Below are 27,243 nucleotides of genomic sequence, written 5' to 3'. Positions count from 1 at the left end.
GTTGACACACTCAGCTACCATGATTGCCTGCAGAAACACACACTTTGATACCAGTGAGAGATAGAGCCTGGCCCAGCACTGTGGCAAAAGCCCTTGGAAATGCAGGTCCCCACAGCCCCTTGCAGGCTTGGTGGTAACGGTGTCAGAGTACAATTGCAGCTCTAACACAAAAAATTCCCCAGTCATTCATTTACCAAGAAAGTGCTACAGATTATTACTAAAGCTGAAAGAATTTGTTTAGATCCACGCTGTGTTTCATTGCAAATGTTTATTTTCTTTCAGCACTTCATTCAGCTTGGACAATGACACTCAGTTAATTAGTTTCACATTTTTGTCCATGCTTTTAAGCCCATCTCTTTTGCAGGATTTCATGGCTGCGACGCTATGGCTGAAAGCACAGTGGGCAAAGGCACATTTGCTTTTTTCTGTAGAAAGTCTTCACTTGATTTTGATGTTGTTGTTGTTAAATCAAGTAATTCCAATGAGCTTTCTGTTACATAAAGCCTAAACTGGAGCACCAAAGCTGACATAGTCATGTTTCCTTTCAAAAAAACAATACATAATTATTACAACTGACACCTAATTTAGAGGCTGAAAAGCCTACAAGCAAAGCAGCTTTTTTTTTTCCACAGGGAATCAATGCTGTCATATTACAGAATTACTTTTTAATACTCACTCCTCAAATGCCAGTCATATACTGGACAGGAGAAGCACCAAATGCCAGGGCCCAGCAATATCACTCCAATGTGTGGCTCAGCTCAAGGTAACAAACACATCCAGGATCTCTTAAGGACTGCCTGTTAATGATCCTTTTCTAGTAGAAGTATTTGGACTCCTTACAGGATATCCCCAAGCACAGGAGATTTGGGAAAATCAGCACAATCTCAGCATTCACTGCAGTGCCTGAAGTTCCTTTCTGCATGGGCAGTTTTGCCTGAACGTGCAGCTGAGCACTGGCTTTGTGAACACATACAAAACCTGGTCCTGACAAGCAGGTGATGAGCAGCAAGGGCTCAGAGCAGACAGATGTCCCGCATTATTACACCTGAGCACCATTCCAGAGGGCATGGGTGGCCAACATTTCCACATCAAAAGGAGCAAGGATAATAAAAGGGACAGTAACAAATAGTTACAGCGCTGTTGAACTTCTGCTTTCATCCCACTTGTCCAACAGTAGGAATAGCCACAACTCTCTAAAACAACATGCAATTGTCAAGATTCATAGCTAATGCCTTTCTGAGAGCAAGAGCAAACCAGGCAGCAGCAGCAAAATAAAGTAAAATCACCTTTCCTCCTGTGTTTGTCTACATGTAGATGTCTGGAAGAGGATGGACTGCTTATTCTGGAGGACGCAGGACTCAGCACAGCAGGTTTAGCCTGAGTAGTCCCATCAAACAGTGACATTCTCAGCTACCTGCTCCTCCCCAGACCCACACCACTCCCCACACAAGCCAGTGACACACCTCTCCTGCTCTCCTACACTTACAAAATTTCATTTTCTCTCTGCTTCCGTCCCACATTCTGCCCCAGCTTCCACGCCTAATCTTCAGTACTTTCTGCTGATGGGCAGTCTTGCTTTCCACCAAAACAAAGCTTTTGGAGAATGAAAGCCACAGAGAATTGTATCACAAGGAATGAGAGATCCTGCAACGCATACACGCTAATCCAGGGACAAACAGTTGCTGCTGTCACCGCACGTCACAACAGCCGATCCACACACCGGCAACAGGCACCTGCCCACAAATCCCAGCCATCAGCAGGCAGAGGACTGCCACTGCCACGCTGTGTGAGGCCATGCTGGGTACACCTGTAACAGCCCAGCCTCCAGTAAACTGGAAACAAAGTAACCTGAGAATCATAGCCCTGAGAATCTGCTGAAGCTCTAGAAAAACAGCTAGTGCTGACTTGCCCTGAAAACCCCTTCCTTCTTTGCTGAAAGCTAAAATAAAGAACAAGAGCAGGTTCTCCATAACGGACAGCTAGAGATAAATTTCCCCCCAGAAAGAGCAGCATTTTCCGTAGTGGTGGCTGCATCATCATGGAAAGGCATCTGAGATGCTTCATTAGTCACTGCTCCTCAGTCATCTCCCCAAAGCAGCAGAGACTGAAAATACAACAAGAAAAGAGGAATCTCTGCATCTCTTTGCAATCTCTTTGCAAATGTGGAAATAACTGTGTTGCCAGTTTAGATGCCAACCAAAGAAACCCCTCTGTACATTTTATGAGCCAAACTCCAACCTCTTCTCCAGTGCTATTCTCATCTGTAGGTAACTCCTACATATATATATGTATATGTGTACCAGGATATACATATATACATACATATATATATGTATACCAGGACGGGGGTCAGGTGCAGATCTGCACTACCAAAAGAGCCGAGTTTGTCAAGCAGATGTCTGTACAAGTACATCCAAATCCTACAAATCACTTACGGCCGCCAGTGCCCACTGGAGCCTTGGTAAAGCAGCCCACATGCTGAAAGCTTGGCTGGAGGTGAGCACTCAGAGCTCTGCCAACTGTCCCCCTGCAAGGGGCTCCAGCAGCAGGGCCAGCAGAGGCCTCTGGGAGGAGTCGGGAGAACAGAGAAGCAGGAGGGAAGAAGGGAGGGAGGTACTAAGATGCCTAGAATATTTATTTTCGAGTCTAAAACGGTAAGAACCAGCAGGGTACAGAACAGACACAGAGGAACCCTTACAAATCTGTCACCCCCAAGTCTGCACATGTAGCATCAACCTGTACATAACAGGAAAAAAAAAAAAAAAAAAAAAACTTCAGGTGAAGTACAGAAAATGGCTCAGTGTCCTTTCTGCACTTTGGTAACATCTCGATGGCAGGGTTTTCGAGTTCCCTGTCACTCCACTGATCCTGGCTGTCATCACTTTAAAGCTAAGCGATGAAAAAGGACCGTCCCTTCCAGCTCTGGCGAAATGCGTCCCCAAAGCCCTCACACAGAGCCGAGCCAGGCCGTGGAGCGCAGCGCTGGGGCGGTCAGGAGGCAGCGGCCGCCTCGGATATTCCCGGGTGAGGGAGGCGAGCCGCTCCGGTGCCCAGCACAGCAGCAAGCCGAGGCGCGGAGCTCGGCCGCACCACCTACCGGCCGCCGCCGGACTCGATGATCTTCAGAGGTTCCTTCCAAGCCCTGCGATTCTGGGAAAAACAGTGGGACTTGCTGAATCACGAGGTCCAGAGCTCAGCTGAAGGGCAGACCTCCTGCCATCGGCTCAAGAGCGCTCCCTTTGCTACAACAGCCCTCACGAGCACCAAGACTAAACCTTTGCTCAGGTACCTACAACGCCCTCGGTGCTCTGCAGGCTCCAAACACAGCCCAAGGAGCTCACAGGGAAAAAACACGGCACCAAATGTTCCGAGTGTGCAAGAGAAATGGCCGTGAATCTTTTTCTGGGTGAGTGAGAAGCCATTACTTAATCAGCTTCAACCTCCTGGGGTGGTGGGGCACAGTAGGTGCAGCCCACTGCACAGCTGCAAGCCATGGCCACCGCAGGACAAGATTTCCTTTTATCCTCACCCTTTCTCCCACAGAGCAGCTCTTACTTCCCAGATCCAGCTAGCAATACAGAGTCAGTTATCTGGAAATGACTGGTTGTGGTTTCAGGCTATGATAGATGGCACTCACTTATAATCCCTCCCTTCCTCTCTCCATTAATACTCCTCCTCCCTTCGCTTACCAGAAAATGCAGCACTGCTCCCTTTTGCCCGCCCCTCTCCTCCCTCCAGGCTATTCCTTTAGAGAATTGGCTCCACAGCTGGATTGTAAAATAATCCAGCTGTTCCTATGACAACATGCTGGCAGTGGGCAGAGATGACGCCAGCACACGATGTTGGCCCATTCACTACCAACACCCAACTCTGTTTGTTTTGGTTTGGGATGCGTTTGTTTTGCTATGCGGGCAGCTCTGCCGAATGTGTTTCTGAAGGCCACAGGGGCAGGAGGAGCCACAATCCCAGAGACACCAAAAAAGTTGCTGGCTCTGTGATTTACCTCCCCCCCTTTTTTTTTTTTTTTTTTTTTTTAACCCCAACTTCATCTGATGTGAGAATAAAAATCCCTCCAGGAGTCTTGCAGTTGCACCCAATCTTTGCAAGACTTGATCCAGAGCCGGAGTTGAAAGGCGCAGTGCAAGACTTTGCATGTAAGGCTTCCAAAGAAAAAAGTGCTAGGTAGAATCAGTGATGGCTATGAAGCTTTTACTTGAACATCTTGCCTGCCAGCAGAAAGACTGCCATGCAGAGGAAAGTAAACGATAAACTTGTTCCCTGTGCTCAGCCAAACACCTGGGTCCAGCTTCTCAGTCTCTGACAGAAGCTAGCTGGGATACCAGGGAATTCAGGCAGAGGCATTAGCAGAGGGATCTTATAGGGAAAGCTGAGCAAAAGGAGAGACTTCTCAAGTCTTTCAGCTGTTAGACCTTCTAAAAAAGGTAAATTATTAAGATCACTCTGCAGAAAGCATCTACAGCTCTGCAGCTCCAAGGTCAGGGCTCCCACCAAATGCAAGGGCAGTGTTTGACAGTCCTCGGACAAGGACAGCTTCCCCAGGGCTAACACTCTTCACTCACAAGAAACTCAACACAGCGAAAGGCCACTGTTGCCAGGATGAACAAACAAGAGATGGAGATTGCCTGTACATTTCATTATGTCTGCAGTACCGTTCTGAAGGTCTTCAGATCAGACAGAGCAAGGCATGTAGGACAAGGCAGGATTGTACAGTTGCTAAGCTCTTTTTCCTTTGGAACCCAGGACATTAACCACCACCACAAGCTCAACAGTGGCCATCCCCATTGCACAGCTGACAGCAAGCACCAGGTCTCCCAATGCTCTGCTTTCCACATGCTGAATTTTAGCATTCTCCCCTTTGAGAAAAGAGAACCGTGACATGAATTACACTGTTTCTGAAGGGAGATCTCCATGGGCCACTCAGAACACCAATGATCCATTCACCCAAGAAGCACAACAAAGTGAACGCATCTCAATCTATACCGTCTTGGTCCTCTGACCTGCATAGTGAGAAAGTGGATGTAAGAGACTGGTACAAAGGAAGCCAGGAGACCAGATCAACACCTGTAGATCTGTCTTTGGTGAGAGCAAAGAGTATAACTAGAATAACAAAATAACTAGAGCACATTGTAGCAATTACAGACCTGACAAAGCAAGGCATATCACACTGCAGTCAGTAGGCATTGGATGGACCTTTGCATTTTCAGGAGGTTATCATTCAAAGCTTGGCACAGCTCTGCTTCTGGGTGTCTCACTCTCCTCCACTCTCCAAAACTATTCCCAAGTTGCTCTCAGTGTCTGTCCCCTGCCTGCTTTTCAACCACATAAAAGTCCTAGCCATCAGTGGCAGCAGCAGCAGGCCAGTGCTGGGCTTGGAAGTACTGCAGTGCACCTTCCCTCTTGTGTGAAAGAAGTAAAAGCAAGTTACTTTTTCTGAACTGGCTGCAGTGCTGCTGCTCACAGAGCAGGAGGCTCTACTGTACACTGACCCAAACTCTTACCTATGTCTTACCCCTACCTCCCCTCTCGCCACACGAGGACTTTCATTCCAAATTCAAAAGATTAGATATCAGTATCATGAGCCATAAGTGGACATACATTTTCTCTCGCTATTCATTTTGCAGAAATGACACAAATAACTTACGACAGTGCAGAAAGTGTTGATATTCCTTCCTGCAGGGCTATGTTTTCCTGCTTTTTTGTTTTCATTTTAGAAGTCAGCCCTAGCTTATACGCAGAGCACAACTGCCTCCTCCATATCAAACAGCCCTTCAACCTGAGTGCCACCTGAACATCTCCTCGGCAGCATACTAATGCTTCCAGCCATTCAGCCATGGGCTCTGTCACTGGCCCAACATCTCTTTAAATCTTTCCTGTGGGTATGGTTCAGAGAATCAAAAAACAGACTTGCAAAACAGGCAAAAGCAAATACCTTCCCCTGCTTAGCAGCACAGCCGGTGGGAACCCTCAGCACCTCTCCCAGGTGCCAGATCCCAGCCCCATGATCTTTCTCACAGACTTTCTACCATTTCCTAGGGCAAAATCTGATGGGAGGCTGCTGGGCCCCCAAATCTGCATGATGCTTATGGGATCATCTTGTCCAAAGTTTCGTAAGATAAACTGCACCCAAGATCAGCACACACACATATTCAAGAGGATTAAACACAAGAGACCCCATCAGAAATTATGTCAGTTTTCAGACTGCACAGCTGATACACAGCCACACAAAGAACTCCAAGGGCAAGTCCAGCCACGTATCAACAACCTGTCCTTTCTACAAAAAGTCTACCTGTCTCTACCTGGTCCTACCCCAACAAAGCACCTATGGGAATTTGAAAAAGTTTGGGAACACAGTGGAGAAATATAGGCTCTTCAAAGCATGTCCCCAGCATCCTATTTTATTCTAGTTTTTATCATAAGCACCATAAGGACGGTTGGACACTGGACTAAGTTGCCCAGCCAGGCCGCGGAAACTCCATTGCTAGAGATGTTCAAAATCCAGCCCAGCATCCTGCGCAACCCGCTCCCGCTCCGAGCAGGGGCTGGAGATGGGCGCCCGGGCTCACAGCGCCGCCATTCAATAGCACTCACGCACGGCGAGTTACCTCCGCCTTCCTCCGTCAGCGCTCAGCTTCCTCGGCAGCAGCAGGGAGCAGCGAAAGGCGAGCAACGAAGTCACGCACCGGGCAGGCAGCATTCCCGCGGGGCCGCAGGGACGCGCGGCGGTCGTAAGGCCGGGCGCCCAGCCCCGAGCAGCGGCCGGGAGCCGGGCAGCCAACAGAGGGCACTGCGCGATGCCGCCGGCGGGCAGAGCGCGGCTCACGGCGGGGCTGCGGCACGGGGAGAAAGGGCCGGCTGCAGCCACAGCTGTCAGCGCTGGCGCCCGCTCGCGCGCTCACGGCCGGAGCCGCGGGGACAGAGAGACCGCCTCGCTGCTGTTAACGCGGAACGCTGCTCCTTACTTCCAACGCCTGTGGCTGCTGGGTTCATATTGCTCAATTCTCCTCCTCAATCTCAAGATCTAATCGTATGCCTAACAAAAAATTACGTTTAAATTCTTACATAACCACATGACCCCAAGCGCTCCGGCTCTAAGAAATGCACGAAGCATTACAGGTCTGATGATGAAATCCCAAGTGCCTCCAAGAACTCTGCAGATACAGGACCTGGAAGGGGCTGACGAAACCCAGGAGACATAAACAGCCTTCTGGTGTTTCACTGGAAGGCTTTGCCATAGTTTAGGATCATGATGCACATCCACCGTGAGACAGAACACTAAGGCTACAAAGACATTTTCACTCGTCAGTCCGCTCCAGTAAAAACAGCATGTTTGTTTAAGATATGGCTCTTTACGTGCAGACAAGTGTGGAAATTCAGATTTGGGACTAAGAAGCTCTGATGAATGGGTGATGTTTGTCAGGACCCCAAAGACCCAGATTTAGAGGCAGCAGAGCCTAAAAGCACTGTTACGGGTGTCTGACTTGTGTGCTGATGGGCTGGGTTCCAGGCATTCCCATGCCAGTCTCTCCAGCATGTTCTCCCAGCTGGGGCTAACACATGTTCCTGGGGGTGGTAAAAGGGAACAGGAACCTCAGCCTCTGTCACTTGGCATTTGGGAACTGTGCCCCTCCCCATAATTACTTATCAGCCAACAGGATTGTGGATGGCACAGCACAGAGTCCTGTCACCTAAGAAAGTTATCAACTCACTTCAGAGAGCAAAGATTAGTACATAATCCTGATTTTAGAGGTACTCACACAGAGGTAAGTTTAACATCTCTGGATTAGTTCCTTGTTACCACTGGATTGTTTTCATACCACCACCACCACATTATTCCTGTGCTCCTCCTGACCCAGCTGATCCTACTGATCACAGACACAGTGCATCACATCAGTTGGTTGGGGTTTCTGGAGGCTGTGTAGCCCAGTCCAGCTAAAAGCTGCAGGATTTGCCTCCTGCATTGCTTCGGTATTAGCATTTGACTGATTCTGCAGTAACTTTGGTTAGGGACCAAATTCAGCTGGAATTTAACTCCCACATATGAAAACATTTCTTGTGCCAGTGTAAATTCCTGAACTACTTCACTGAGGATCAAGCAAGTAACTATGAAGAAACCAGGAAGGAAAGAGAATCGCACAGAGCAGAGGTGACAGCAGGAACATCCATGTAGGCTGATTTTAACTTTCCCAAAACTGCTGTTTAGTGCTTCAACTTACCTGGATGTTAACGTGGGATCACACTCTTCATCCTCTTCATACAATTCTGAGAACAGCAGAATTTGGTTCTCATCTTAAGGCCTGGCACCAGCATATCAAAGAGAAGGAAGCCATCTGAAACACCAAGATAGACTGTACTCAGCTAATGTGGCACAAATGGACTTGGCAAAAAGGCAGTGCTGATCTGTGCGAGAGACCCCACTTTCTAAGGACCTGTCCAAATTTGGAGAATGAACTCCCTAGCGACAAGAAGACCCTTCAGTACATGCTTCCCCAGACTGCAAGGCACAATTCTTCCCACCTGTACTACTGGCACACTGTAACCCAATGTGGAGAGACAGGAACAAACCACACATTTACATATTAGTCTCATTTGAGGTGAATGGGAAAGTACTCGAATGCTACACTGAAAATCTCACGGTGAGACAGAACAGAACACTTCTATCATTAGGGCCCATAAGGAGGCTACGAGATCCCCAGGTGGAAATTGTTCTATGATACTTTGCCCTCATAAATACAGATGATTATTTTAGTGCATGATGTATCTTAAAAGGAAATACAAACCTCTGGTTAAGAGTCAGACTGGTCTTCAGCACATTCTGTGTCTGATCATTTGCAGGACACAACCTGTCATTCCATATCCAATAATTAAGCTGTTCATATGACAAGACTGAGGCTGTGAGGTCATTACCTCATGCAACTACACGTGCCTTAAATTAGCTATGGTCATCAATCTCACACACGTGCAACAGTTCAGCCCCTTAGCTGTGTCTGATACAACAGCAAGTAAAAATATGGCATATAGAGGAAAGATAATGCAGGTTTTGGTTCTAAGGTTAAAGTGGTTTGGTAGAAGATTCTGTTGGGTATTGATCACATGGCCTTATACTCAATTCCACGTATCTAACAAATGGAATTGGTTTGCACTTTGATCACAAACACAGGGACACTGACAGTTCCAGAACTGTTTTATTCATAGCTGTTCTCTAGATCTAATCAGCAAACAAGCTGTATTTACTTTTGCCACAAAAGCATTTGTAAGTGTTCTCATATTAGAGGTAATAAAAATTAAGAGGAAAAATAAAATATTTCTACCCTGAAGTGCTAAAGCCCTCTTGGCAAAGGCTATTTATTTATACATTACAGGGACAGGCTTATCAAGAAGCCACATTAATCCTGTCCAGGTATCAGGAGCAAGAACACTGCACTCCTGTCATGCCTTTGCACAAAGAGCAGAGCTACAACAAATGGTGTTCCATTAGCAAGGCTGCTACAAATCAGGCCTTGACAAAATGCACTGGTATTAGGAGCCAGAACTGACACACCGTGAGGCATCTGCCCTCAGAATCACCCTAAGCATTTAAAGATGTATAAAATATACACAAAACTTCTTTCAAATAAGTGTTCCTAACCAGGAACGTGCCTTCTGGGGAAGGGAGCTTGTTTGAGTGCCACTGTGCAGTTCTAATAGCTGTACAACCCACCCCAGCAGCTTGCCATGCCCCTCAGCTCAGCCTTCAGGCTGAAGCAAAGATCTTGAAGACAATCAGGTAGAGTAGCATGTCTTCTTGTTTGGTTAGTTCACCGTATTTGTCTTCAAACACAGCTACCTACCTACCTTTTGGCAAAATAAATCACTTTGTGTTTCCCTTAAATTCTCCCCAGGTATTTCAGTAAGCTTGGAGCACTGAACGTTTTACACAGCCATTGCAATAAGTAAAGGACTTGTCACCAAGTAGGAAATGCAGTATGAAACTGGCTCAGATGTTGCAGTACAACCATGGAGCATGGGGGTAGCCCAGCTTCACACACAATCCTCTTTGAAGGCATACTATGCCCTGAACCATGCCCACACACCACCTTGGAGATTGCTAGTTGACACAGGCCAAAACCATTTCAGGTACCAGGATTATTACTGCGTAACAGTCAGCAAGCAATCCCATGCTCATGCTTTCTGCTTACCCCCAGGCACAGCTAAGGAACCCAGGCTCATAGCACCTCATTACAGGGAACTTGGCAAACTGCAGCAGGGAGGACCTGCAATTCCTATGAATAAAGCTATGAGGGCCTGAATTCTTTGAAAGTTTCAGAATGAAATCCTTACCTGTGCTGAAACATCACTTGGCTTTGTACTCAACTCTTATGTAATGGCAGCAAATTAGTTTATCTTCCTTTGTGTCCTCAAGGTTAGTGACGCAACACCATCAGGTCACGTTACTGTTGAGTTGAATCGCCACACCACACACTTGCATGTTGTAACAGAGCTTGTCCTTCTCTCAGCTGTGAGTTACCAGCAACTGCCATTCCTCCTACAATTAGGAGTTCAAATGCTCCACAGCAGAATCAACATCATTCTTACACAGAAACGCCCACTACGCTTCAGAGCAGTGCCAAAGTGATGTGCTACTCAAAACCCTAGCAACCTGGAAATATCTGAATCCTGTAGAACTTAGAGGATATGCCTCAGGTTTGACATTGCTACTCTGTGGCCCTTGCAATGCCGCTGCTCATTGAAAACAAATACTTAGTTTTGCAAACCAAAACAGATAAATACTGCATTATGAGGTTGCCCCTTATCCCTTAGCATGAGAAAATTCAAGCTGGGCTATTTAAAGGGAGCTATATTCTCACTAAACAGAAGCTGTGATGCAGTCAGAATTCAGACTGCTTTAAAGTTTTTCCTGTCGGCAAAAAACAACCAGGCACAAGTTACAAAATATTTGTATAAAAACAAAACCCAAGCAGTGAACAGGAACTGAAAAATCTGTTCTGCAATCCAAAGATGCCAGGGAAAAAAAGGAACAAGAGCTCCATAATTGGAAGTAATAAAGGTGCTGTATTGCCCACATGTTAGTTATGACCGTCTTTTGTTTCCCTGTGGTATCCTGTTGATATAACACCGAGGTCCCTTGTGGATATCCGCTGTTTCCATATCAGAAGAAGAATAATACGCGTTTGTCGGTTTCACTTCAGCATCTCGCCGGGTCACCAGCTTACCCGCTATGGCTGGAAAGCTCACCAGAAGCCATAAGAACAACTTTATCAGCAAAAGATCTGAACGGATGAAAATTGTGGACGTATGAGATCACATCTGGTAATTACTTACACAAATTTCAAATACACCTCAGTAAGGAAGCACAGAGTCAGAGCGAAAGTTTAGCTAACTGCTTACCAAACAATAGAGATCAGTCAGGGTCACACAGACCAAGTTTCCCTTTCTCTGGTTCTCCTCCTCTGCCATCACCCACAGACTTCTGCCACTGGCTGGCAGCAGGCACCCAAAGAAGGCTGTAAGGACAAGGTAAAAGCGTGATGCTGCATCCCCAGAATATTCCCCCAAAGCCCCAGAAATTTACAAAAAGTAGAACTTCATCACCCAAAGAGGGCACATTGTTATTTAACAGCACTCATTGGCTTTTTCTTCTGTTCGTTTTCTAGACTCAAGTGTAAGAAAAGTGCTATCTACAACATCTACCATGCCAACACACAACACAGAATGAACAACCCCTGTATGTTTAACCCTCATTTTTCCCACGTTTCATTTGATGCCCATAATTCTTGCCAGATACCTCCCTCACTGGTGCCTCTTTAAGGCTGAAGAGCCCTCATTAATTTAGCTGTTCCTCACACAGGAGCTGCTCCACAGCCCCAGAACGTCATTATTTACCTGCACCTCTCAGAGCTCCACAGCCTTTGGAAGGGAAGATGAGCACTGCACAGAGCACCCAAAGCTCAGGCACACCACAGGACCGTGCTGCATTGTGAATGCTGCGCTCGGCTTTGTTCTCTAGCCCACTGTTAACATTTGATTAGCTTATTTACCAAGCCTTGAGCCGAGATTCACACAGAACCATTATAATCTCAAGATCTCGTGCCCGAGCGGTAAATCAGCTTATAGGCTGATTCTTCACAGCAATATCGGAGTTGGACGGGACCCTGAAGGCCGCCCAGCCGCGGGCAGGGTCACTTGCGCTGCCTGTTCCAGCAGCCCTCGTGCAGGCACCGCCACTTGAGGCGCACACACCCACTTCTGCAGCCAATACAGCGCTACTGCTTTTCCAAACCCGCATCTCCTCACGAGAACAACGCGCCTATCGACCATCCGTCAGCACCGATGACTTTCTGGCAGGCTTCCTAGCGCGACTGACAGGTTTACTGACAAAACAACAGCGAAACATGTGACAGAACCTGCAGAACGCACACCTAAGGCCCGCTCCCCGCCTGTACCGAAGCCCGTTACAGCCCTAAGGGCTCATGGGCAGCGGCAGATCGCCGTGCCAAGGCTCCGGCTCGCGCCCTTCTGGAACCTTCCCGCTGCAGAGCCGCACGCGCAGCGCAACGTCCAGCGCCCGCGAGGGGAAAAGGGGGCCGCCGCTTTGCCATATATGGGCACGGCCGGAAGCACTTGCGTCACGGCGCTGGCTCGTAGCGTCTCCGCGGGGAGCGGGACGTCACGTCCCTGACGCGCCCGCCGCGCGGCGCCCTGGCAACTAAACAGTAAACACGGCGGCTCCGCGCAGGCGCGGGGCGGTTCCGGGCTCGGGCGGCGGCGCTCCCCGCGGCGCGCTGCGTCGGGCTGGGATGGGGCGCTGCGCCGCGTCCGGGGCGAGCGGCCCGCGGCTCCCGTCGGCCGTGACTCCGGGACGGGCTGCGGCCGGCGACCTCGCGGCGCTGCCGGGTGGGTGCCGGGCCCGACCTCGCGCGGGGGGTGGCGCGGCGGAGCTGCGGGGATCCCCGCCCTCCCCTGCCCGGGTCACCGCCGCACGCCTGTGCCGCGTTCCCCTGTAGAGGCGTTGCGGGCCGCTCGTGCTGTGGTACGGCGCTGCCTCTTGCCGTGCGTAACTGCGGTTCTACTTTTTCCTTGCGTTGCAGCTTCGTTTCTAAGAGCAAATTACGCTGCTGCTCTCAGTGGGATTAGGAGCACGGCAGGAGTCAGAAGTAATGCGAGTGTCGCTCGCTTGTGTTAACACCGTGCCCGTTGTTTTGTTTCCCCAAGCTGTGTGCCGGTATCTGTGTGATCCATCAGATACAGCCCGTAATTGAGGCACGTGCATTCGCATTTAATCTATCCCGAGCGGAGGCTGCTGCACGGCTCCCTCTCACGGCTCTGCTGAAGTCAGTGGCAAGATCCGTGCCAATTCAAGTGAGGTTTTGCTCCGCAGTCCTCAAATACTGGGAAGTGAGTACATCAGCCTAGTGACGAGCCGTACGTGGTACCCAGCACAGCCTGACTTCTGCACTGCCCCTGGGCTGCATCAAAAAGGGGTGGCAGCAGGGCAAGGCGAGTCATCGTCCCCCTCTGCTCTGCCCCTGTAAGGCCCCATCTGGAGTATTGCGTCCAAGCCTGGGGCCCCCAGGACAGGAAGGGTGCAGAGCTGCTGGGTGCAGAGAAAGGCACAAAAATGCTCAGACAGCAGGAGCACCTGTCGTATGAAGACAGGCTGAGGGAGATGGGCTTGTTCAGCCTGAACAATAGAAAGCTCCAGGAAGACCACATTGTGGCCTTCCAGTACTTAAAGAGAGCTTAAAAATGGAAGAGAGACACTTTTTACACAGGCAGATAGTATTAGATGGGATGGTTTTAAAATAAATGAGAGATTTAAATGTTGGGGAAATTTTACACTGAGAGAGTGGTGAGGCTGTGATGCAGGCTGCCCAAAAGCTGTGGTGCCCCATCCCTGGAGGCATTGAAGGCCAGGCTGGATGGGGCCCTGGGCAGCCTGAGCTGGTGAGGGGCAGCCCTGCATGTGGCAGAGGCTGGGACTGGGTGGGCTTTAAGGTCCCTTCCAACCCAAGCCTTTCTGTGACTATGATAAGGCAAAGAACTGGGCAAGAGCCTGGGATTAAAGGAGTGGATCTCGTGTGATGCAGATTCTGACACTGGCACATGGTGGTCACTGTCACCGCTGCTGGAAGGAGCAAACCTCAGAGAGGCTGCAGGAGGACCGTGGATCAGAATTCAGCCCAAGGTTCTGCTTTACCCTGCCGAGTAATGGGGAAAGGCGGTGAGGCCAGGATCACCTCACATGCCTCCAAGGTATTGCTTGGTACTTTGAGACTGCTTCTTTTTCCTCTGTTGAACATGCAGCTTGCTGAATTCTCCAGCTAGGAGCCTGAGAGTCTTTTCAGCAGCAGACATGTTGTGGTTACAGATTTTCTGACTTCACCAAGTCACTTGTCTCTTGTAGCTACACCTACATGACTTCTAGGGTCAGTGCCACTGTGTGTTTGCTGCACCTGGGTATTGCCCTTGTGAATTAGAGCGATGCTGCAAAAGTGCTGAGCAGGTGGCATCTCAGTGGCAACCAGGGTCATTCCTTGTCAGTTGTCAGTGCTGCCTCCAGCCGTGTGTTGAAAGACGGAAGCAGCACAAGTGATGCTTGCCTTTGCACAGTGCGGGTGGTGTTGAGCAAGCCCCAGGCAGTGCAATACGCACTGCTGAGATGAGGTACATCCTGTGCGTGTTCTGGTTGGGACGGGGTGAAGAAAGCAGAGCTTGCAGCCATGACCAGGAAGCCTCCAGTTGCACAAACCCAGTCTGAATGACCTCCAGAATCCTGTGGAGATTTCCTGAGCATGCTGTCACAGAATCTCAGTACTGTAGGAGCTGGAAAGGGCTTCTCAGGAATCACTGAGTTCAACTCCCCTACAGGTCATACAGGTAGGCATCCAGGCAGGTCTTGAATATCTCCAGAGAAAGATGTCAGGCACCTCTCTGGGCAGCCCATTCCAGTACTGTCACCCTCAACGTAACAAAAAGTTTTCCTCAGAGGAAAAAGCAATCCTCAGCCAGCTGCACATAGCAGCACAGGAGGCATCTTTGCCATCATCTTGGAAATTACATTCTCAATCAAGAGATGAGAGCAGAAGAGCCTCCCGCGTGCAGAGAGACTTGCCCACCAAAGGAGCATGTTTTGCTGTGCAGGCAGCAGGAGGAAAAGAGAGTAGCAGCCCCTTTAGATGAACCAGAGAAGAGGCTGCACAGGCAAGACCCTGGTGGGGAAGAGTTCCTAGAGCTCATAAGTTGCTTGCCATAGCTTGCATTCATTCAAGGACCAGGAGAACTGATTCTGGGGAAGTGTATATTTTGCCATACACTATTTTGTTCAAGGAGAAGTGTGTGTCAGCATCTCTCCATGCCTTTATGGCTAGAAGGCATTCAGTAGCTGCTCCTGGAGAAGCAAGCCCAAGACACACGGAGCAATGCTGCAGTCCCAGCCCTCCCTACACAGGAGGAAATTGGGCTATCAGCCACGTGCAAGTGAGAGGGTAGACCCCAGTCTGGAGACAGCCTTGGTGGTTCAGAAGTGAGACCCCTCCTACTCTCCATTCCCTCGCACACCTCTGGTTTATGGCAGAAAGGCCACAGCAGGTGACAGGCAGAGGTGCACCAGCCCATTGCAGGCAGCCCCAGAAGGAAGGCCAGAGGAGGGGAGGCCCCAGCAGTGGGTGGGAAGGGCGTAGACACAGCCAGGCCTGACTAACACATCAGGGCAATGACAGGTCTGCACATAATGGCTTTCCCACCCCAATACATGCTATGCATACAAGCGGTCAGTTGTCAGTAAAAACCCCAACCCCAGGCAGAGTTCAGGGAGCCCCTTTAGGGTCAAACGGATTAACGCAAAAGGTAAGGCTAGGACAGCTCCAGCACTCAACTTAAATGCTTTTATTGACAATGTCTCTGAACAATAATAAGCAAACAATGCTTAAGTTTCATCCAAATTCACTTTCCACATGTCAAAAAAGACCTCAAGGTAGAAAAAAATAAAATAAAAATATAAATATCTGAGAATCCATCTTAATAAATAAATTAAAAACACAATAAAAACGTTTTCATGGAAAACTTATGTCAGAACATTCAGACCACCTCAACAATGCATGATCAGTAAAGTTACAATGAACATCGATGTAGAACTACAGTACATGGATATAGCTATTCATCTACCTACTAGAAAATAAAATAGAGTCTCTTTCCCCCCCACGTCAGATGGGTCATTGCTAAGTCATCAGAACACGATATTGCCAGGAACACAGTAGTTATTGTTAATCAGCTGCACTAGATACAAGTTGGAGATACCCAGCACCAGGTTAATTCCAATCATTTAAAACCAAGGGATTAATTAGTTAATGCTAGTGATACTAAGGAGGGGGGGAGTCACCAACCCAGCCATGTGGGACATGCTACAGACTACCAGCTCTCACAGATGGGCCGTTGGGGACAAGACAAACTCCATGCGGTTTGCTACATCTCTGGAGGAGGTATGGGCCCAGGCACTCCACCAGGCCCCGGGCCCCAGCTGGACAGGGGGGTGGCAGCAGCAGTGCCCTCCCCAGGCCCGGGGGGGCATGGCGAGTCCGTGGGGGTGCGTGGGCAGGGGAGGGGGCCCGGCAGGTCAGTCAGTGCGGGGCGAGCCCCTCACAAGGCCAGCAGGGTGGGGGAGCTGAGGGAGTCAGACGAGGGCTCGTTGCTGCTGCTGCCCTTCCGGTGCGCAGCAGCACAGCTGGGGAAGGCGTCCGCCTCGGGATAGGTGAAGACAAAGGTGGAGGTGTAGGTGCTAGGGCACGGGGTGCAGGTCACCACGGGGGTGCAGAGGGGCTCCAGCTCCCCACCGCTCCCGGTACCCAGCGGCTCCCAGTCCGACGCATAGAAGGATGAGGCCCCGGGCAGGTCCATGTCAGGCACCGAGCGGGAGGCCTCCCGCGGCCCCGTGGAGAAAAGCAGCTCGTCGAAGGGCTCGGCCTTCAGCTCCAGCCCGCTGCCGCTGGGCTCCTTGGGCGGCACGGCCGGCGGCGCTTCGGTCATCAGCGGCAGTGCAAAGGCCTCCTCGGCCGCGGCGGGGCTGGGTGCGCCCAGGTCCAGTGCAGTGGCGGCCGCCAGCTCCTCGGAGAAGCGCAGCTCCTCGGGCATCTTGCAGGCTGGCCGGTGCGCCGCCAGGATAAACTCCAGCTTTTCCTTCTCCTTCAGCAGGTTGGCTATCTCTGCCTGCAGAGCGGACTTCTCCTCCTCCAGCTGGTCCGTCTCCTGCGGAAGACGAGAGGGGGCCGTCAGCCGGGGCCAATCGCTCCCGACCGCCCCCACCCGGGGGGTCCCCGCCCCGCAGCCTCCGGGATCCCGGGGCAGCACTCACCGCCTGCAGCGTATCGGTGAGCTCCCGCCGCCGGTTGCGGCACTTGGCCGCTGCCATCTTGTTCCTCTCCCGGCGGATCCTCCTCTTTTCCTCCTCCTCCGGGGACAGCTGCGGACACAAAGTGCGGTCAGCGCGTCCGCCAGACCCCCGCCCCGCGCCCAGCCCTGCTCTCCCCGCTCCCCCTCCCCCCCTTTAGCCCCGCGCCCCGCTCACCTGCTCGACTTTGCCCCTTCGTCCGATGCTCTGCCCGCGGCCGCCCGGCGCCTTCAGCACGGCGGGGCGGGAATAGGTGGCGGGGGGGGCGGGCGCCGGGACGCCGTAGGGGTGCCCGCGGTTCTGGGATGGGGCGACTGAGGAGATGAGGGTAGGCTGCACCAGCCACTGCAGGTCGGGACTGGTGGAGATGGCCGTCACGGTGGGCACGAAGTTGGCGCTGGACACGGCCAGGTCGGTGCAGAAATCCTGCGGGACACAGCGTGGGGGGGGGGGGGGGGGAAAAAGAGAGTGAGGGGGGGCTGCGGTCAGCACTCCCCTCCGGGCCGCTCCCCGCCGCCCCCAGGGCCGCGCCGCCAGCGCCGCTCCGCACGAGAGCGGCCCGATATAAATATCTCTGACGTCCGCGCTGACGCAGGCGCCGCTCCGGAGTCTCCTCAATGAACTCGCGTTTTATCAATGAAGCCGCTTTACACACCCGCCGCAACGCGCAGCCCAGACCCCAGCTCCCCCCGCCCGCCCCGCGGCGGCGCCGCGGCCGCTCCCCACGCTGCCCCCAGCCCGACTTAAGCCAACCGCGCCCCTCGGGCCCCACACCTCTCCGACCCGGCCCGAGGCGCGCCCCGCAGCCCCCAGCGCCCACCTCCTTGCCAGCACCGAACCCCGCGGCGACCGCGCAACGGCCCTCACCTGCGAGTTGACGGGGGAACCCATGCTGGAAAAAGAGTCCGCCGGGGACGGGTAGTAGGTGAGGCTGTCCCCGGCCGGGGAAGCGCTGCTGCAGCGGGAGGAAGGCGCCTCGTACTCCCCAGCGAAGCCCTGGTACATCATGTCGGCTGTTTGCGTGGCCGGTCGGGGCCTTGCGGTAATAGCGGAGGGCACTGCGGGAGAAGGCGAAGAGGGGCCGGCTACGTCCCTGCGTTCGGTCCGCGCCGCGCGTCTCTCTCTCCGCTGCCGGAGCTGCCTCTGCCGCTGGAGTATCGCTCGGCGCCGCCCCTTTATACCCTGCCGCCGCGTGAATCGCCTACGTCACGTGGAACGCACCACGCCCGCCCGCGGGGGGAACCGCTCTGCCCGCGTCCGCCTCGCCCCGCGCGCCAGGTCCCGCCACCGCCCCGCTCCGCCGCCGAGCGCGGGAAACAACTGAACTGCAGGGTGGAGAAAGCGTGGCGGGGCGGCGGGGCGGCGGGAGCGGGGCGGGGCGGGTGGAGGGGCTCCGGGCTTTCCCCCCCCCTCGCCGAGTGGTACAGCCGGGCTCGGGAACCCACTGACGCAGATATCCTTATATGGGATACATCCTGTGCGAGGGGGCGTGACTGACGGGAAGCGCTCCAGGCTGCGGCCAAGTGCGGCGCGGGACGGGACGCGGTGGGACGGGGCCGCCCCAGCCCCCCCGCATACCCCCCACACCCCCGCCGCCGGCACCCCCCGCCCCGAGCGGCCCGGCGGGGGTTCCGTACTAACGGAGCCGGGCGCGGCCACGCGTGGGGTGCGGCCGGGAGCGGTGCCCTTCGGCCCCGCGCCCTGCAGCGGGCTGGTGCCGCGCGCGGGGCTGTCGCGGCGCGCGGCGGGGACGCGTCCCCACAGCAGGGTCACGCACGCGGAGGGCCGGGAAGGAGGAGTGCGAGGCGGCCCCGGGGCCGCGTAGCACTCGGGGAAGCCCCCGGGCGTCGGGACGGGGGCGCGGGCGGGGGTCGCCGGGGGAGCGGCGAGGGCGAGGCCCGTCCTTTCCTCCAGTTTGGGTTTTGTTTTGATCCCCGTCGCGGTGAAGCCCGGAGACACCCACCCACGGCGGGGATGTCGGCAGCCCTGGCTCGGGGCAGGCAGAGCCGGCGGCCAGACCGCAGCCTCGCCTCGCACGGGAGCCAAGAGATCGCGGCTATAGATAGTAACAGGGAAGCTGCAGCGGCAGCGTGTTTACAGCAACAAACAGAGCCCGCAGCGCAGTCTCCAAGCAGGAGCGTCACCCGGGCAGGCTGGGATCCTGCTGGCAGCCTCTCCAGCTCTTTGAGCTCACGGGCTAAATGCAGCGCCTGATGCCGCTGCCGCTGTTGCTGCGCGAGCAACCTCCGTTCTTAGAGATCTGGGCCACGGGGGCGGGAGAACTGGGCCAGCTGCTATTTCTGCGCTGCCCGTCAGCGCCGAGGGGACAGCCAAGGACTGCCGCAGCGCACGGCCCCGCCGTTCCCGGGCGAGGGGCCGCGGGACCAGCGCTGCTCTCACCGGCTCTGAGCCTGCCAGGGCTGCTCCCTCCTTGGGACCGGCCCAGACCCCCGCCCCTCGCTCTGGCCACAGCTCTGGGAGCCGTCCTCCGGGTTGTCCTCTGCTGGAGCGACGTTCGGCAAACAGGCGATGCCGTGACCCCAGCACCGCTGCCACGTCCCTGGCAGGCCCGAGGGCAGCGCGCCACAAACCGGCCCGTGTTGGCCAAACCGCACCCAGAAGGAAGTTTCTGTAAAGAGAGGGGGTACCCGCTCCACTGACAGTCCCAAACGTTTTTGGGTGCCCGTGCAAATAGTGCATTGTTGCCATCTCTGCCGGTGACCCAAGGCACTCTGTGTCAAATGGAAAGTGCCCAGGTGCTGCTGTGCATCTCCAGCATGTGCCACTGAGGCAAGGAAACAGAGAAACCGAAAACACATGACGTGGGTTTGTTGTTTGCTCCAGACACGGGGTGCGCACGACGTCTCCACAGATGGTGCGAAAAAAAAAAGAAAAAAAAAAAGAGGAAGCAAGTGGTACCACAGGGCTGAACACCCGCGAGGCATGAGCCCTTTGCCTGGGTGATGGCTGAGGCTCTGCATGGGCATCACATGCACCCAGTGAGGATCTGGCCCTGGGTACCCAGGGGAACCCCTCTGCCTGCCCCCCGGCAAACTGCTCCCTGTGCCCTGACCCCAAACACCCCACAGGAACTTGTGCCACTTCCACACCCCACCCTAAACAGGGCTGTGACAGCCTTGGGCTTGGGAAGTCACAGCAGAGAAATGCCCAGGACACGTGGGACAGTGCAACCCGCACAGCCTGCACCATCTCCTGGGGCAGGTGGTGGCTGTGCCCACATCTGGCTGTTCACCAGGGGAAAGTTCATGCCACAGTGCAGCCTTTTGGCAGCCAGCCGACAGCTCTGATCCACCCCTGCCCACAGCACAAAGCATGGAGCAGCTCCATGGCTCACTCTGCGCTATGGGCAATATGGAGGGAACCCAGCAATGGGGAACCACCGTGGGCAGCAAAGCACACCTGCACCATCAGACAATCCAAGCAACCACTGGAATGCCCACTGCAATATGGATCTGATGGGCTGTAATGTCATTGCCGGTGCCTTTGCTCACAGCGTGTGCCACCAGTACAGCACAAGGAATCCCCCTCTACCTGCCTGGCTTGGGCAGAGGCTGCAGGGTTCTGGACCAGCCAGAATGGGAGAGCAGTAATGGAAAGGCTAAGGGGGCAGTGATGGGAACTCCCACTCATTGGGTGGTTGAGCCCCAGTCATGCTACAGCTGTGGCTCTGCCACCCAACCTGGGAGCTGCCAGAAGGCTCACACCTTTGCTGCAGTGCATACCCAAAGTAAATTATAAATAGTAATTAATAATCGCAGCAGCTGGGTGTGTGACGGGGATGTCCTGAAGAATAAACACCATCAGTGGAGACATCCCGGCATCTCGTGGTCGCGCAGCCCCACGCCATCAGCTGTCAATTACTACAGACTGTCCCACCCGGCCCCATCACTCTGCCTTTCCCTGCACCGTGCTGGCTGCAATGCTGGGCACTGAGCCCATTCTAAGTACTGACAAGACTGCACCTTGCTCACAGATGGTGAAGCTGAGTGGCACTTTGCCCATCGCCATGCTGCCCTGTGCCCTGACAGCCCTTGGCTTGGCCCCTGGCAGCAGTGACTCCAGGAGTAGCATTTTATAACCTGGAACATCTTAAGCACAAAGGTCCCCAGGCTCCTTGTGCTGCCTGCACAGAGCTGGCACAGCATGGTCCCTTATCTCTGCGCCGTCTGGAAGGCGACAGGCGCGTCCCACAGTTATCACCCCAGGGCACTGTTCCACCTCGAGAGGAAGGAAAAACACCTGGAACAAAGTGAGCAGACATCTGGGGAACTGCTTGGTGTTTAGAAGCGAAGTCTCTGCAATGAAAGCTCCTCTGCCCTGCAGGACCAAGCGGTCATGGTGCTTACACAGGGGGCAAGGGGGCTGGGTAGGGCAGGGTGCCCTTCTGTGTGCTGCTGGCAATGTGGCTCTGGAGGGAACTAGGACAAAGGTGGTGAAGGAGGAAGTACTGAGATCAAGGAGAAAAGGGCGGTTTTGCTTTGGGTGGAGAACAAATGAACCCGACTCAGGGAAAGGGACAGGATGTTGGGGATTGTTTGGCTCAGGATAGAGAGAAACCCTCTAATTGTTTTGACTGGAGAGTGCTCTGGGGAATGGCACAAAGGGACTTCCAGGACAAGGGATCACAAGGCTGAAAGATTCTCACAAGGATCTTTTTGCCTGGAGGGAGGCAAAAAGAACCTGAGGCTTTGCCACTGCCCACTGAAACAGCCCTGCTCTGGGGGAGGTGGGCCCCACATCACCTTTCACAGTGCTACTTGGGTACCAGAGAACAGTACATGGGGGCTGTCCTGCAGGACAACTGTCACCTCAAACAGCCTTTTGGGCCCAGAGACCTCAGCTCCCACAGCGTCTGGCTATTGTAGAGAGAGATACCAGGAATGAAACACAAGAACAAGCAACGAGGGATTTGTCCTCCTCTGCCCAAAAATATGGCAAATCTCCAGCAGAGAGGTTCTTTACGTGATATTTAATAAATGTATTGAGTATAAATTCAACATAATTACAAGGTGTGGAGATAAGAGCACCACTAAGAGATGTGTGCGAATGGCCTGGCCTGTGGTTTGATCCTCCCTGGGCCCCTGGTTTGCCACACAGTTTGGCCTGGCTAGGGGGGTTGCCGGTGTGCTGCTGGGAGGGGGAACCCTTTGTGTGGACTCGGGTCCATATCGCCATGACTGCAACAACCGCCAAGCACAGGAGACGAGCAGCTGGGCCGAGGTGCTCCACTCCATCCCTGCACAGAGAGCAGAGGCCCAAGCGCCGCTCGCCACTCCCAGCGGAGGCCAGGGGCTACTCGCCATTACCCAGGCACGTCCGTCTGCGAGGTCAGGCAGAAATACACCCCTACAGAACAGGCGGCCGGCCCAACCCCAGCCCTTTACCGGGAACCTGGCCGCTGGGCACCGCCCGCTGGGCTTCCAAGGAACAGGGCTTCCCCGGCCTTCCTCCGGGGGCACCGAGAGACCCCGCGGGTAGAACCGCGGCTGCCCCGCCTCGGCCACGAGGCCTGGTATCTCGCGGCCCTCCCCGGGGCCCACCCAGGCCGCGGCGGAGCTGAGCGACGGGCAGACGGCCGCACGACCCGACTGGCCGCACGCCTCGGCCCCGCCCCGCCTGGCGCCGGGCGCCCGCCCGCAGGCCCGGGGCAGCCGCGGGAGGGGGGCGGGACCGCCGCTCCGGCTCCGCCCGTCGCCCCTCCCGGCCAATCCCGGCGCTGTTGCTGGGGCCGGGCCGACCGCCTGACGTTGCCCGGGAGACGGCGGAACGTTGAAAACACACAAACCTGTTGACGTCGGTGCGTGGTTTCCATAGTAACGGACCGGGGACGTCATCCAGCCCTTCCCCCGTCCTCCCTCCGCCGGAGCTCGCGGGCGACGCAGGCGGCGGCGTCAGCCGCTGCGGGAGGGGCGGAGCCGCGTCGCCATGGCAGCGAGGGAGGGTGAGGTTCGGTCGCCATGGCAGCGGGAGCGGCTGTTGTTTGTTTGGGAGGCGGCGGCGGCGGCGGCGGCCTCGGCCTCGGCTCCCGCGGGCGCTCTGCCCGGGCGGTCCCCGGCTCCCGGCGGGGCTTTCCCCCCTCTTGGCTCGGCCCCGGGGCCGGAGAACCGAGGTGTCGCCTGGGGTCGGTGCACCCAGGGGCGGGGAGTTCACCCTCAGCCTGCACGGCCGTGTCGGAGGAAACGGGTTGGGTTAAAATAATCCTGCTGAAAAACTGTTTATTGTTAACCCGGGTCGGGTGTTCAGCCTGGCAGCGGGCTGCAGCAGTTCGGCAGTACCCGTCGTCCAGCCTCTGCGGCACAGGTGTGAGCTGTGTGACCAAGAGAACCCCAGAAACGGAGCCACGAAGTGAAAGGGAGAAAACAAACTGTGCCCTATGACTCACGGCAGCCTTGTCTGGTCCTAGGGATGGCCGAGGCCGTGCCCTCCCCTCCCCTGCCCTCCTTGTGTTGCCCCCCTGCAACGCCTTGCAGAGCTGCCGGGCACGCTTTGCCCGGTGCCCAGGCGCGGTGTTGCTCTGGGTGTTGTGCAGGTGCCCACTAGAGCCCAGGCTCCTTCCTGGGCGCTGAGCAGTCCCTCTGGCAGCCCCCTCTCTGCCACAGTGTGCCGGGTGCCCTTCCCTATGACATCAGCTTCCTCCCCTACACCTCACAGCAACCAAAGCCCTCAGAGGCAAAGCCCTGGGCTGGGGACGCCCGCCCACAGGCATTTCCTCAAGCACCTGGGCCAGGCGGGTGCTGACGCCAGTAAGGGTCTGCCCTGAGGCTGAGCGCTGCGTCGGCGCCGTGTGTTGCACAAGGAAAGCAGTAGGAGGGAACCACTGGGCTGCCCGACCATGGCAGCAGGCACCCCCAGGGCTGGGAACTCCCAGCACCCGCTCCTGCCCTGTTCTGCTGAGGCCAGCAAACTGGAAGGCAGTTGCTGGCCCAGCCCTCACTAGCAGCCAGGCTGCTGTCACCACTATTGGCTTTGCATCAGCTCTGTTTGTTTTGGCAGGTGGAGGGCAGCGGGTTCAACCCCAGCTATTTTATGAGTGCTGATTCCAGTCCCACGCCCGTGTCTGTGAACACAGTGTACACTGAGGATCCCCTCACCTTGCTGCCCGGGGCAGGAAAGGGTGGGGCTGCAATTAGTGTTTGCTTCCCAGGGGCAGGCCCGCGGTGCTGCCTTCCGGCAGGCCATTACTGTGCGTGCAAAGAGCTCTGCGTGGTCATGGCTGCCGTGTGTGTGGAAATGCAGATGGTGGGTGGCCAAAGGCAGGAACGGCACTGAGGTGGCTTGCAGTTAGTTCAACAGGATTGGCGTGCAGGCAATGGCGCTGTCAGCATAGGTGCTCGCCGGAGAGACCAATCAGCTTGATGCTCTCTGCGCATTGCCTCGTGCCCCATCCCTATCAGCTGGGTAGCTGTGCTGTGCCCTCTTTCCACTGGTGACCCCAGGTAGCTGCCATGTCGCAGCCCTGCCAGCCGCAGAGCCTTACCCAGGGCAAAGGACAGGGCTCACCTTGCAGCACCACTTCAAGTCCAGACCTGCCCTGGCTGCTGGCTCCTGAGCCTACCCTGCCCTGCAGCACGTGGGCCAGCTGGGCCGTGACGTGGGAGAAAGGCTCAGGGGCGATGGGGCACACCACAACCCTGCAGCCCTCCTGCCTGAGCTGTGTATTTCCACCCATTCCTTCTGCTGCCCACAGGAGGACAGGCTCCTGCCTGTCTGGAAACTGAACACTATCTTTTGCCAAGTTACTTGCCAGCAAGGGCAGCTGCCAGAGTCTCTTCTCTGGCCCAGCCTTCAGCCCTCCCCACATAGAGTTGCTCCGTGCTACCTCAGCAGAAAACCCCTTGCTGCTGTCAGTTAGCACCTTGCTATTTGAGAAAGGTGAAATGGCTCACAGCGACGTCAGGAGGCGGTTGGGTGCCTTGCCAAAGTGCTGGGATGGGTGAGCCCACAGCAGACAGACCTGGGCCACCAAGGTGCTGGTAGCTGCCTGGGCCCACATCAGCTGCCGCAGGTCAGGGAGGAGCTGGGGAGCATGGCAGTGCCCTGCAGCCCAGCGCTGAGCTGATCCTGCAGGAGCGCAGCCCTAGAACAACAGAACCCTGTCCCTTTTCTGCTTGATCAGCTTCAGGAACTGGCTTGCCACACAGGTACATGTGCTGTTGTGCCGGCACTGTGCGGAGGATGTGAATGAGTGCTAAGGAGTTAGCATCTCTCAGATCACTTCAAAGAGCACCAAAATGGTGTAACCATGGCCACACAGAAGCCCCAAGTTAATAGGGCTCCAATTATATGCAGAGCCTTTGTGAGTCCAAGCCTGATGCTATTCTGCGCTGAACTACCTTGCTGTGACAGATGTTACTGAGTGCTGGATTTGAGCTAGTGGCGGCACAGTGCTGCTTTCCCTTCCCTTCTGCATATCTGGGCACACTGACAGTTGCAGACAAAGCTGACAGTGGACAATGACCGACTGCTTTCCCATTCCCATTTATCCAGATCATGTAATATTTTCACTTCTGGGAGCATTTTAGATTTATTTTTTTCTGTAAACCTCCTGTTCACTCAGTGCTGCTTCTGGTGTTTTCAGCAACCCCTGCATGGTGCACAGCAGCTTCACCTGAGGTGTCACCACCTGGCCATGAGCTCATACAGCCAAGCCCTGCTCTTGGGCTGAGCCCACCCACCTTACAGGCTGGGCAGCAGCCATCCTCCTTGCATCAACTTTTCTCTCCCTCCCCCCTCCCCACCCCCTCGTGAAGGGGACTCTGCACTGTTGTGACTGTTGTGTAACAGCTGAACTTCCTACTGGAGCAGCATCCCTGCTTGCCAGCCCGTACCGGCCACTCATAGTGCCTGCAGCGCTCAGATCCTTCCCTCCTCCTTGCTGACGTGCTCACATGCACGCTGCCACATGCACGCCTGGTAGTGGCTTCGGCCCCTGGTGGTTTTCTGGGGGCTCTTGAAATACTGCCCCAGAGAGCATGTGTCAGAGGGAAGAGAACTCGAAGCTGATGAGCTGCTGCTGCCAGCATGGATGTGGGACAAGCAAGGTGGACAGGGGTCCCAGTGCCCGAGAGGGCAGCTCTGCTGACATCTCTCCATGGGCAAGTGGTGTGATGAGGGCGGCACAGTCCCGCAGGCTGACTTGTCCCGGCAGTGACTGTGTCGGGTGCGGAGGCTCGGCTGCCCTCCAGGGAGGTGACTCTTTAGGAAGTGAGTGGGTCCAGCAGTGCGGGAACTGTGTGGGAGCAGGGGGTGCCACAGCCTGAGCTTAGGGGTCATTAGGGAGAAGGTAGCTGGAAGCAAAATAGCTGCAGAGGTGAGCACAAAACTTCAGGGAGGTCACTGAGGAAATCAGGGCTCAGCTGTTTTCAGGGGGAAACGGGATCTGGGGGGGGGGGGAGGTGGCACATTTGGAGCTAGGGAAGGGCACGAGTCATGGCTAATGGGCTGTTTGCAACTGTATCGTGGCACGTCATAATTACTTTAGCTTCCAAATCTGCATTGTGCTATTAAATTTGCTGATTGTGCAAGAAACAAAAACAAAGAGGCATTCCCCAACACTCCCTCCAGCGCATAACCCAGATGTTGGCAGATCTGCCTGCGCCAGAGAGGGGAGGAGAAGGGAGTCCCAGTCACGTTGCCTCCTTCCAAAAATTCCAAACCCAGCAAGCCTCTGCTCTGCTGTGCTTCCTCTCAGCCTCAGGCACTGAAGCATCACTGACAAAGCCACCGGAGGAGCCAGGCTCGGCTCCCTGCAGCTGGGAAACAGCCTCTGTGTGGAGCCAGGTGCTGTTGTGAGGGCGGGGATCCCCCCACGGCGTGCATGA

General features: G+C 54.7%; 2 protein-coding genes across 2 annotated transcripts in view; both read right to left on the bottom strand.

Annotated features, from left to right (window-relative positions):
• The window catches only part of JDP2 (Jun dimerization protein 2), a 43,708-nt gene extending 32,874 nt beyond the window's left edge, over nucleotides 1-10,834 (bottom strand). The window contains exons 1-2 of the mRNA XM_042893238.1: nucleotides 10,339-10,834; nucleotides 8,235-8,348 (exon numbers count right to left, since the gene is read on the bottom strand). The gene's annotated coding sequence lies outside the window, so the exon portion shown is untranslated. The remainder of the gene's footprint in view (nucleotides 1-8,234; nucleotides 8,349-10,338) is intronic.
• Nucleotides 10,835-15,888: 5,054 nt separating this feature from the next.
• Nucleotides 15,889-18,540, bottom strand: FOS (Fos proto-oncogene, AP-1 transcription factor subunit). Its single transcript, XM_042865110.1, has 4 exons — nucleotides 18,269-18,540; nucleotides 17,579-17,827; nucleotides 17,366-17,473; nucleotides 15,889-17,259 (listed from the first exon to the last, which is right to left on the bottom strand). Exons 1-4 carry the CDS (start codon nucleotides 18,407-18,409, stop codon nucleotides 16,654-16,656), a joined length of 1,104 nt encoding a protein of 367 aa, XP_042721044.1. The 5' UTR covers nucleotides 18,410-18,540; the 3' UTR covers nucleotides 15,889-16,653.
• Between the last annotated feature and the right edge of the window lie 8,703 nt (nucleotides 18,541-27,243).

This window comes from Lagopus leucura, unplaced genomic scaffold, assembly GCF_019238085.1.
Source record: "Lagopus leucura isolate 7727_CA_CO unplaced genomic scaffold, USGS_WTPT01 Super-Scaffold_1, whole genome shotgun sequence".
Lineage (NCBI taxonomy): Eukaryota > Metazoa > Chordata > Aves > Galliformes > Phasianidae > Lagopus > Lagopus leucura.
This window is presented reverse-complemented; position numbering and strand designations above follow the sequence as displayed.

What these genes read in the sequence shown, in the direction of transcription:
- FOS (XM_042865110.1), bottom strand. Translation starts at nt 18,409, where the DNA reads ATGATGTACCAGGGCTTCGCTGGGGAGTACGAGGCGCCTTCCTCCCGC. An exon ending in GAAGGGGCAAAGTCGAGCAG is followed by an intron (nt 17,474 to 17,578) that starts GTGAGCGGGGCG and finishes TTGTGTCCGCAG; the next exon opens with CTGTCCCCGGAGGAGGAGGA. An exon ending in TCACCGATACGCTGCAGGCG is followed by an intron (nt 17,260 to 17,365) that starts GTGAGTGCTGCC and finishes CGTCTTCCGCAG; the next exon opens with GAGACGGACCAGCTGGAGGA.